Raw genomic sequence first — 12,802 nt, forward strand, 5'->3', positions numbered from 1 at the left:
CCTCCTTTGCCCACCTCTATTCTAGAGACTGTAAAACTAATTATTCAGTTTCTAACCTTCCTGGCAGCTATAGTTGCCCATGTAACACAGGTTTAACTGATAAAACACAAGAAGTCTTGGGAAGGGGCCTTTTCATCAACTTCTTCCATTGAATATGGTCGTGATGGATGGGGCTACAGCAGCCATCTTGCAACTATCAGAGTCAAGCATGAGAGCAAAAATCAACATGCTAAAGATGGTTAAAAAAAAAAAACACAGTCTGTATTTCCAATGGCATAATTTTGCTACCAAACTAAGGCCAACAACTGTCACCTCTTTTGGTGTCACAATAAAAATAAACCTCTATTAACCTATTTTGTTATGTTTAGCCAGCGGCTTCCTAACTGAAACATCTGCAAACAAGAGCTCTGGGTAACGTAAGGAGGAAACCTCCAGTCTGGACCTGAGGTGGCCCCAGCAGTGAGGAGCTAAGTGTTTTAAGGGGAACAGTAAAAAGAAAAGCAGCAAGGGAGTGGGTTAGATACGTTGACTGGGTGCACTATGGCTGGGGTGCAGGAAGAATGGACTAGATGGGTCAGTGGGTTCTCAGCCCAGGGAAGCTGTGTGGGAGGTGGTGTCAGAACCATGACAAGGACCTGAGACCACAGGAGGGGCCCAGCTGGGGAGAGATACACTTCTCCACCAAGCTGGGGCTCAGAATGGGGAGCTGAGCCCGGGCTGGGCAGAGAATTACCAGCAACAGGTGAAGAGTCACAGGGCCCAATTCCAGGAGAGGCTGCTCAGTGAGTAAGTGCCTTTCCATCACACTGGTTTACCTGACAACCTCATCAGAGGCTGTTCACTTACGAAAAAGGTGTTGGTTGAGAAGCTGTGTCTGAGAACAAAGTGAAAAGAGCACAAGCTTTGCGTTCCACCTGCCTGGCTAGGGGTGACTCTCACCCCTGTCACTTAAGCCCTGTGTGGACTTAAGCGAGCGCTTGACTTCTCCAGCCTGCCTTGTCATCTGTCAATTGAAGATGGGGAGACGGTGATGTCTACCTTGAAGATCATGAAGTAAAAGCAAAGTATCGACCAAGTGCTGGCACATATATGGTCTCTGGTGTCACTGTGAAGCCACTACACAACCCCAAGGACAACAGCACATCTGCAGCCTGGAGGGAGGCAGGCCGATCCTCTCCACTTTGTGCCCCTCCAGCCTGAGGACTCTTCTGGTTCCTTAAAGAGCCTGACTAACGGAACTAGCGCCGATGAGTCCAGAGAATCTGATATCCTCCCAGGAAGAGGCCTAGGGGACCAGGGCCTGGCTGGGAGGAGGGACAGACCTACCATCTCCTCCTGGGAGGCGATGAGCCTGGCTTGTTCCTGGAGCTGGGCGTGGAGGGCGCTGATCTGGCGCTGGGCCTGGGCCGCTGCTTTCCTCTGATCCTGAGACAGGGAGGCCTGGAGCCTCTCGTTCTGTTCCTGCAGCTGGTGGGCACAGGGCAGTCGGTCAGTCACATGTCTGCAGGGATCTGTGAGAGCCCAGAGTTGGCCGTGCCTGCACCTGCGGGCAAACGCTGGTTGGGGTTCCACCTAAAGCAGGGTACAGCATTTCCAGACCCAGGCAGGTGGCTTCCTAACAAGACTGACCACCTTCCAGGGGACATTTTCAAGCTGTGCCTGAGGAGAAGTCAGAACTGAATGCAAGCACCCAGGATCAGGGCAAAAACGCTCTCTGCCAGGGGTGGCCCCACTGAAGGACGGCAGGTAAATGGAGGCCATTTAAAAATCATCACATAGATGATTTTAGGTGAAAACAAAAGGTGAAGAAAATGTGGTAACATGCTGCCTCCGGTGTAAGAGCCGAGAGAAAATGAGACTATCTATGTATATTTGCATAAAGAAACTCTAGAAGAATGCACAGGAAAGCAATACAAGTGGTCACCTGTGGGGTGGGAGTCGGGGACAGGTAGATGGAGACAGGGTGGAAGTCAGACTTCACTCAGTGTACCTTAATATATTTTTTCTACTTTTGGAACAAATTTGAATGTATTTCCCATTTTTAAGTATTTCAAATAAAATAAGCCCACCAGGTGGGAATTACGGGCACAGGGTGTCCACCACATGCCAGCCTCTGATCAAGCCCCTTCATGTGAGGTTTCTGCTGGCAGAACCTGGGCTCTTGGTCATCGGCTTCCTCCTCATTTTGCCACCTCCTCAGGGACATTTTTACAGAGGCTGTTTGCCCTGCCCTGAGGCCTGCCACTCTCTGTTCACGGATCTCAGTATCTGAGCTCTCCCATGTGGGCTCCGCCTGAACTCCCACCGAGGGCCACAGCCTCCTGGTTCCCTCCTGGGTGGGATTTCAAAGAAGAGCCCAAACACAAAAGACCAGGCAATTCATCTGAGTTTACCGCATAACCCTCCTTGGAGGGCTGAAGGGGTCGCTACAGAGGGGGCCACAGAGTAAAGGATGTGGTGGGTTCAGAGGGAAGGCCTGGAGGCTGCTGCTCCTGGCCAGGGAAGCTGCTCTCTGGGCCACTGACTCCTTCTGTGTATTGATGGGGGCCAGCAGCCAGGAACAGTATCAACGATAAAGTATCCGCCCACCAGTTTCAGGTCGGGGTGAAGGATGGGGGTGCCGAAGGATGCGAGGAGGTCACGGGAAACCAAGCTCCCCCAGACCAGCCAGCGACACCTACCTCTTTCTTCTGAGCTGCATGCTGTTCCTGCAGTTCCTTCATTCTCCTCTTCCATTCTGTTTTCTGAAAAGAGAACAGGTTTATCAAACGGGCCTCTCTAGATATTAAAATACAATACAAAGCTACAGGAATGAAAAAGTGCTGGCTCATGATGAGGCAGACAGAGCAGTGAAGAGGACAGAAAGCCCAGACAAAGATGGGGGAAAACAGAATCTTAGTCTGGGGGAAGATGGGTTACTGACAGGTGATGTTCAAACAAATAGCTAACTGTCTGGAAAAAAATATGAACTTGGATCCTTATTTCATATCTTACCCAAAATAAATTCTAGGTGGGTCAAAGACTTAAAATAGCAGTGACATCAGCAAGATGGCAGAATAGGATGCTCCAGCCCTTGAACCACTGGCAGATGACAATACCTTTATGGGAGCCCAGGAACCCAGCCCAGAGCGTCAGCACCACAGTGGAGCAAGAAACCCAAGAACAGATGCATTGCAGAGGTAAGAAGATCACCTTACCATCAGCCTTTCCCCAAGGCAGCCAGCTCAGTGGTAAGAGAGAGCCCCTCAGCCTGCAATTTCTCCCATGGGGGAAAATGAGAGAGAGTGCCCAGCCTGAGGAACACTGCCCAGGGGGCCCACTCTGTCTCACCCCGCCCAGGACTAAAGGAATCGGCACAGCTGAACTGGCTCTTGGTGCTGGCAGATGGATCTCAACAACTGGCCGCAGATGCTGCTGGCCGGCTTGTGGACACCAGGAAGTATGGAGGAGGAGAAGTAAAGTGTAGAGTATTGTATGCAATCAGAGTTAAGTTGTTATCAACTGAAAATAAGCTGCTGTAACTACAAGACATTTATGCAAGCCTCATATGATCACAAAGAAAAAACCTGTAGCAGATACATAAAAGAGAAAGAGAAAGAAATCAAAGCATTCCACTACAAAAAAAATCATCAAATCACAAAGGAAGACAGCAAGAGAGGAAGAAAGGGACAAAGGAACCACAAAACAGTCTGAAAATTAACAAAATAGCAACGGTATGTCCTTACCTATCAATAATTACTTCAAATTTAAACAGATTAAATTCTCCAATCAAAAGATGAAGAGCAACTGAACGGATGAAAAAAACAAGATCCAGGGGCCAGCCCAGTGTCATAGTGGTTAAGTTTGTGCACTGTGCTTCGTCAGCCCAGGGTTTGCAGGTTCAGATCCCAGCCAATTACCTACATACTGTTCATCAAGCCATGCTGTGGTAGCATCCCACATACAAAATAGAGGAAGATTGGCACAGATGTTAGCTCAGCAATAATCTTCCTCAGGCAAAAAGAGTATTGGCAACAGACATTAGCTCAAAGCCAATCTTTCTCACCACAAAAAAAAAAAAAACAAGATCCAATTATATGCTGCCTGCAAGAGACTCACTTCAGCTTTAAGTACACACATAGGCTAAAACTGAAGGGATGGAAAAAGGTATTTCATGCCAATGGTAACCAAAAGAAAACAAGGGTAATGACACTTATATCAGACAACATAGACTTTAAGTCAAAAACTATTACAAGAGATAAAGAAGGTCTATATATAATGATGAAGGGGTCAATTCATCAGGAGGATATAACAATTGTAAATACATATGCACCCAACATCAGAGCACCTAAACATATAAAGCAAATATTAACAGAACTGAAGGGAGAAATAAACAGCAATACAATAATAGTAGGAGACTTCAATACCCACTTTCAACAACAGATATATCATCCAGACAGAAAATCAACAGTGAAACAGTGGACTTGAACAGCACCATAGACCAAATGGACTAAACAGACATATACAGAACACTCCATCCAAAAGTAGCAGAATACACATTCTTCTCAAGCACCCAACGAACATTCTCCAGGATAGATCATATGGCAGCCCACGCAACAAGTCTTACCAATTTAAGCTTGAAATCAGATCAAGTTAATCTTTTCCAACCATAATACTATGAAACTAGAAATCAATAGCAGGAAAGAAATAGGAAAATTCACAAATAAGTGGAAATTAAACTACACACTCCTGAACAACCAACGGTCAAAGAAGAAATCAAAGGGGGAACAAAACATATCTTGTGACAAACAAAAGTGGAAACACAAATATCAAAACTTATGGGATGCAGAAAAAGCAGTTCTAAGAAGGAAGTTTATATCGATAAACTTCCACATTAAGAAAACAGAAAGATGTCAAATTAGCAACCTACTTTTGCACCTCAAGGAACTAGAAAAAGAACAAACTAAGCCCAAAGTTAGCAAAAGGAAGAAAATAATAAAGATTAGAGTAGATATAAATGAAATAGAGAATAGAAAAGATCAACAAAACAGAGTTGGTTTTCTGAAAAGATGAAATTGACAAATCCTTAGCTAGGCAAAAAGAAAAGATAAGTCTCAAATAAATAAAATCAGAAATGAAAGCAGAGATGTTACAACTGATTCCACAAAAATGCAAAGGATCACAAGAGACTACTACAAACAATTATACACCAATAAATTGGATAATATGGAAGACATGGACAAATTCCTAGAAACATACAACCTACCAAGACTGAGTCATAAAGAAACAAAATATCTGAACAGATCAATAAAGAGTAAGGAGATTGAATCAGTAAACAAAAATCTCCCAATAAAGAAAAGCCTAGAACCAGATGGCTTCACTGGTGAATTCTATCAAACATTTAAAGAATTAATGCAAATTATTCCTAAATTCTTCTGAAACATTGAAGAAGGAACACTTCCAAACTCATCTTATGAGGTCAGCATACTCTTATCAAAAGTCAGACCAGGGAACTACAGGGAAAAAAATTACAGGCCAATATCCCTAATGTACATGGATCAAAAATCCTCACAAAATACAAGCAAATCAAATTCAACAGCACATTAAAAGAACATACATCATTATTAAGTGGGATTTATTCCAGGATGCAAGGATGGTTCAACACACACAAATCAATAAATGTAGCAAAACACATTAACAGAATGAAGGACAAAATCATATGATCATCTCAACAGATGTGGAAGAAGCATGTGACAAAATCCAATATCCTTTCAGTACAAAAACTCTCAACAAATTAGGTATAGAAGGAATGTATCTCAACACAATAAAGGCCATATATGAGTAACACATTCAACAGTGAAAAGCTGAACACTTTTCCCCTAAGACCAGCAACAAGACAAGCATGCCCACTCTCACCACATCTATTCAGCATAGTACGCGAAATCCTAGAAAGAGCAATCAGGCAAGAAAAAGCAATAAAAGGCATTCAAATTGGAAAGGAAGAAGTAAAATTCTCTCTATTTGCACATGACATGATCTTATACATAGAAAACCCTAAAGACTCCACCCAAATAAAAACCGTTAGAATAAAAATTCAATAAAGTTGTAAGATACAAAATCAGCATGTAAAAATCAGTTGCATTTCTATACATTAACAACAAACTACCCAAAAAAGAAATTAGGAAAACAATCCCATTTACAGCAGCATCAGAAACAACAAAATACATAGGAACAAATTTAACCAAGGATATAAAGATCTATCCACTGAAAACTATAAAACACCAATGAATGAAGTAGAAGACACAAATAAATGGAAAGATATTCTGTGCTCATGGACTGGAAGAATATTGTTAAAATGTCCATACTACCCAAAACAATTTACAGAGTCAATGTAATTCCTATCAAATTTCTAATGACATTTTTCTCAGAAATAGAAAAAAAAATCCTAAAACTCATATGGAACCACAAAAGACCCCAAATACCCAGAGAAATCTTGAGCAAAAAGACAAAACTAGAGGCATCACTTCCTGATTTCAAATTATATTATAAAGCTATAGTCATCAAAACAGTATGGTATTGGCATAAAAGCAGACACATAGACCAATGGAATAGACTATGGAACCCAGAAATAAACTCACACATATACAGTCAACTAATCTTCAACACAGACACCCAGCATACAAAATACGGAAAGGATAGCCTTTTCAATAAATAGTGCTGGGGAAAATGGATATACACATGCAAAAGAATGAATTTGGACCAATATCTTACACCATACACAAAAATAACTCAAAATGGATTAAAGATTTAAATGTAAGATCTGAAACCATAAAACTCCTAGAAGAAAACATAGAGGAAAAGCTCCTTGACATTGGTCTTGGCAATATATTTTTGGATGTGACATCAAAAGCACAGGCAACAAAAGCAAAGCTAAACAAGTGGGATTACCTCAAACTAAAAGTTTCTGCACAGCAAAAGAAACAATCAACAAAATGAAAAGGCAAGCTACGGAACGACAGACAATACTTGCAAACCATATATTTGATAAGAAGTTAATATCCAAAATATAAGGAATTCATACAACTCAATAGCAAAAAACAAACAACAATTAAAAAATGATCAAAGGACTTGAATAGACATTTCCCCAAAGACCTACAAATGGCCAAGAGGAATATGAAAAGGTGCTCAACATCATCACTCAGCAGAGAAATGCAAATAAAACCACAGTGAGCTATCACCTCACACCTGCTGAGATGGCTATTATTTTAAAAAAACAAGAAGATATGTGTTGGCGAGGATGTGAAGAAAAGGAAACTCTTGCACACTGTTGGTGGGAATGTAAATTGGCACAGCAATTATGGAAAACAGTACAGAGGCTCCTCAAAACATTAAACACCGAGAGTTACTCATTTTCCCTGGGTATCTCCCAAGTATATATGAGGTATACATGTTAATAAACTTGTTTATTTTTCTCTTGTTAAGATAAATTAAAAATAGAACTACCATATAATCCAGCAATTCCACTTCTTGGTGTTGATCCAAAAGAATTGAAATCATGATCTCAAAGAGATACCCACAATTCCATGTTCATTGCAGCATTATTCACAACAGCCAAAATATGGAAACCTAATAATTCATCAACGAATTAATGAATAAAGAAAATGTAGTATATAAATACACTGGAATATTACTCAGCCTTAAAAAAGAAGGAAATCTTGCCATTTGCATCAACATGAGTGGACCTAGAGGACAGCATGCTAAGTGAAATAAACCAGATACAGAAAGACAATACTACATGATCTCACTTATATGTGGAATTTAAAATAGTAAAACTCATAGAAATAGAGAGTAAAATGGTGACTGCCAGGGGCTAAGGTGAGGAGAAAATGGGGAGCTTATGGTCAAAGAGCACAAAGTTTTTATGCAAGATATATATATATACACTGTATTGTATACTTAAAATTTGCTAAGGAAGTAGATCTCATGTTAAGTGTTATTACCACACACACAAAAATAATAACAATAATAAGGATGGGAGGAAACCTTGGGAGGTCATGGATATGTCTACAGCCTGATGGTGGTGATGGTTTCAAGGGTGTATACTTATCCCCAAACTCATTGAGTCATATACATTAAACATATACAGCTTTTTACATGTCAATCGTACCTCAGTAAAGTGGTATGTATGTATGAATGAATAAATAAATAAGGCCACGAAAGCACTAAAAGAAAACGCAGGAATATTTTCTTTTTAAATCTCACAGTGGCCATAAACAAAAGATTGATCATTTTAACCACATAAATAGTATTGATTTTGTATGGCCAAAGCCACAATAAACAAAGTTGAAGGACCAACAGAAAATTGGAGAAGATAGCCACAACAAGAACAAAGGACTGGCTTAATTTCCATACATTATATAAACTCACAAGTTGGGACGGAAGTCAACAGAAAAATAAGAAAGGATGTAAACAGAGTTCATAGAAGAAGAATGGCTTTCTTTAATGTGAAACTTGTGAAACATCCACCAGTGGAAACGTTTTACTGCTGACTGTTAGACATTAAGCTCTTTGTTAACATTCTTGGAAGACAGGAACAGAAGCACAACATCATCTAATGACTGTGCCAACTGCCCTTTCTCATCATGGAATCACCATGATACAGACCATGTATAACTGGACTGTTTGTAAGATTCATCCAGCAGTGGCCAGGGCCACCTCCTACCAGTTCAAGAGAGAGGATTGTGCACAAGTTGTCCCAATTCATATGCAGTGACCTTACATTGGTGGCACGAAATCAGCCATGGTGGGAATATTTATACCACGGAAAATGACAAGTGCTACAAATCAAAGCTTTTTTAGTTACAGAGAGCCAGTTGTTAAATATTTACCATCACACCATTCATCCCAAATATTTTCAAATCCAAGCGATTGTCACACTTTCTAAGAGTTGTTTTCAACTGGGTTGGACTCAAAATGAAGATAAAAGTGCAAAATAAGAGACACAGCTGTACATATTCTGATATTGCACACATGTACATCACCAGCCTCACCTGAGAAGCCAAAGAACCCTATTCTGTGCTTTCACATCCTGGCAGAACAAGAATCTTTGTTGGAAGACAACATGCCTCTTGGCTGGCTTGGGGAAGAAAGGCATGGGTGTCTGCTCACCTGAACATCCATCTTCTCCTTCAGCGCCTGGAGCTCCTGCGCCTGCCTGAGTCGCTCCTCCGACTCCTCATCCCGCAGCGACCCCAGATGGGACTCGATCACACTGTGGGACTGCAGTGCCTGCAGTTTCTGCAAAGGCCAGGGCATAGTTTTATTTGGATGAAGATCTGATCACGATGGTGTCTTTGGCCCTTGAGCAGTGTCAGAAGAGCACACCTTAACCCAACAACAAACCCCAAACTTGTCCCCGCTAGATAGCTGCACACCTGCTAATCACACAAGTCCACACTCCCCTTCACTAGAGTTCTCCTGAGAGCTCAGTCCTTGCAGAGGAGAAGCAAGTTCCCATGGAAGAAGAGAATTCAAGAGTGGGATTTCAATTGCACTGAAATTCTGCTGTATTCAAACCCAAAGCTCGCCTGACAGCTGCCCCATTTCCTCCTCAGTCTTGAAAAGGCTGAAGAGAATCAGATTTGTAAGCCTCTGGAAAGGTCTCAGGCACCCCAGACCGTTCCCTGAGGACTCCTGGCCCTCCTCCCACAGAAATATTCTGGCTGTCACCAAGAAGGCCTGGCTTTGCCCGGCTTGGAGCCGTCACCAATGCCTAGTGATTCCTGAGCTAGCAGCGTGTGATCTGAAGGAAAAGTGGATCCAAGAGAAGGCGCCTGTACACCCAACTAGGGTTATATTTTTCAATATATCACTCCTGCAGTAACAAAGCAAATAACTCCATCTCTGTTTCTAAATAAATCTCAGAAGCCCTATCGAAGCCTCAATGAACTGCAAGTCCCTGAGTTTAACTTGGCATCGTTGTTGCTAATCTTTAACTCTTCTCGATTACTGCTCAAGCAATATTAGGTCCAAATGTTCACCTTCTGAAGCCCTCGAATACTTTCACAGTCGAATGCTTTATCAGATGTATGCCCAACTCTCAGCCTCTAGTGGGTCACTTCTGTCTACACACTGCTGCTCGTGACAACCAGAGAGCTGGCTGTCTTGGCATTACAAACCCTCATGGTATCTTCCCTGAACTGGGGACTCCTGGATTTACCCTACATCTAATCTAAAGTTTTCTCTTCAGTCAGGTAACTGAGCCAAAGGAAACTCAGATTTCTGTAACGGGGGAAAGTTTTGAGAAGAAATATTTTGAAAACATATTTAGCTCTCATTGGCCCTCTTAACATCAAGGAGAATCTTCTCCTGCATTTTGAAAATGGCCTGTCTTACAGAGTTTCACAATCACTCTAAATAGAATCTTATGTTTTTACCCCCAAAATTTTAAAAATAAATTAACAAAATAATTATCCAACTACACTGAGAATTTTGTATCCAGTTTGGTTCCTAACTGTAATAAAAGTAAAATAATAAAATGTCAGGTGAGAGGAGACGGGGGAGACACACAAACACAAAAACACAACATAAGCAGTCCGATAGGAGAAACACACAAAGAAATGGATGTTCCAGTTTAGGAGAATGAGATCAAGTCAGAAGGAAACCATGGATGGTAAGAATCATGTCCTCATCTACCAAAACTCAGAATTTCTAACCAAGAGCAACCCTTTGACTCTTGATGAGGTGGTTTCTGAACAACTCCAAAATCAAATCAATACCTATTTATCAAATGTCTCATCAGCTGGCACCTTGTCAGGGAAGTGTGGGAGTCGGGAGAGGTGTAGACGAGCTCAGGAATGGTGGGTATGGAGCTGGGGGTTAGGAGCATGAGGTTCACACGGCAGAGCAACATCTTGTCTTCCACAGATCATCCCTGACCACACGGGGGGCACATTTAGGACAGGAGGGCTCAGGTCACTACAGATAATCACACGTGCACACACACGCACACACACGCACACGCGTGCGCGCGCGCGCACACACACACACACACACACACACACACGACTCTCATTTCAACCCCTCCGCCTTCCATCCTCAGCTTCCCGTCTCAGATTAAGACGCTGGATCACTGAAGACTCCAAGCGCATCCTATGACAATCCCCCTCTGGAAAAGTTGTCTAGATGTTTCTTTAGAAAAAACATGAAACGATTATGAGAAACACTCTTTGACAGTTCATTTTGAAAAACAAGAAAGATTCTCCTTGATGTTAGGAGGACCAATTAGAGCTACACACATTCCAAAAATATTCCTCCCCAAAACTTTTTCCCTTAGACAGTTGTAGTCATCCAGGCTTCTACGGGAAGATGCTGTCCAGGGATCAGTTTAATAAGGTTTCCCTGAATAAACTTGATAGCACCTTCGGAAGAACAGCAGGGGCTTCAAAGTTTCAGGAGCTGGGACCAGAACCCAGCTCTGCCTCTTAAAGCTGTGTGACCTTGGGCAAGCTATGTGGCCTCACTGTCTTCACCCGTAAAGGAGGAATGATAAAAAGCTTTTAACAAAACAAAGAATTTTAACAAATAAATTAATAAACTAAGGAGGTACCGACTTTGAGAATGTTATGGTTGTTTGGTTGTTACGACGATCGGAAGTGAGGGTGTGTAAAGCGCTCCGCAGTGTGGCTGGAAAACAGTAAACACAGGCAGTGAATGTTAGCTACCAAGTGTGACCTCCACAGACCCCAGCAGACTGCCTGGCAGGTGACCAGCGCTCAGCAAATATTTGTTGGAAGAAAAATGCATTAATTTAAATTTTGCCTCATTTCTTGTCCAGTGATGAAAGCCCTTTGCAAAAATAAGCATGATATCTAGGCAATTCTTACTGTGTGCCAGATAACGTTTAGTGCTGTCTCTGTGCTAATTTAACCCTTCCAGCAACCTATCTTACAGAAAAGAAGCTGAGGCACAGGAAGGTTAAGTAACTTGCCCAAGGTCACACAGCCAGTATATGATAGAGCAGGTATTCAATCTCAGGCACCGCCCTCTAGTATCTGGCCTCATAGCATATTAGCTCCCAATGGCAGATGAAATAAAACCAGTACAAACTAAGAACTGAATTATGAGAACAAATAAGCAGATTTTCACCAAAGAACATTGAGAAGGCTTTCATATTGGGTACCTCTTCTAGCGTAGAGTTATGGTTGGCAACAGTTTTAAATTCATCCCAAAATAATTTTTTTAGCTTGTCTATTTCCCCATAGAGCTTGGCCCGCTCTTTTTCTTTCCACTCATCAAAGTCTTTCTTAGCTTCCATTTCCCTCTGACGAGTGATCTCTGCTTCCTACAAAGAAAAGCAAAACAACAGAATCATTAATTCCACATTATGACAAATATTTACTGAGAAACTGCTAGGGCCCCTTGTCCACGCAAGTCACTATGGAGACCCAAAGGACACTCGTCCCACGGTCCCCACTGTCCGGACATGGAATGGAACAAGGCTTTTCTGAAGTGTAAAGTCCCTTGAGGATGGGGATAATGTCTTTTCTCTCTTTATGTTCCTCACAATGCCTGGCATAGGTGGTGCTCAATAAATGCATGCTGAGGGAATGAGTGATGAATGAATAAATGAAGGAACGAGGGAGGCAAGTTTATGCATTTTCATTCTACAGGTATTTCCTGAGTACCTCCTCTGGGCTGGATTCTGGAGCTTATCCAGTCTTTGTCCTCAAAAAGCTAAGAGCACGGTGTAAGAAGTGAAAATTCAGGTTCAAACGCCCTCAGAGGGCGCTGAATAACGCAGGAAACTGCAACTCTCTGCCCT

At 42.1% G+C, this 12,802-nt stretch overlaps 1 protein-coding gene across 4 annotated transcripts in view; it reads right to left on the reverse strand.

Moving 5' to 3' along the window:
• The window catches only part of DZIP1L (DAZ interacting zinc finger protein 1 like), a 42,461-nt gene that overhangs the window by 14,192 nt on the left and 15,467 nt on the right, over positions 1-12,802 (reverse strand). For all 4 annotated transcript variants that reach the window (XM_008519540.2, XM_070577551.1, XM_070577552.1 and 1 more), the window contains 4 exons: positions 12,161-12,322; positions 9,148-9,276; positions 2,682-2,744; positions 1,327-1,467 (listed from right to left, as the gene is read on the reverse strand). In XM_008519540.2, coding sequence (XP_008517762.1) covers positions 1,327-1,467; positions 2,682-2,744; positions 9,148-9,276; positions 12,161-12,322 — 495 coding nt within the window. The remainder of the gene's footprint in view (positions 1-1,326; positions 1,468-2,681; positions 2,745-9,147; positions 9,277-12,160; positions 12,323-12,802) is intronic.

Source organism: Equus przewalskii, chromosome 15 (genome assembly GCF_037783145.1).
Source record: "Equus przewalskii isolate Varuska chromosome 15, EquPr2, whole genome shotgun sequence".
Lineage (NCBI taxonomy): Eukaryota > Metazoa > Chordata > Mammalia > Perissodactyla > Equidae > Equus > Equus przewalskii.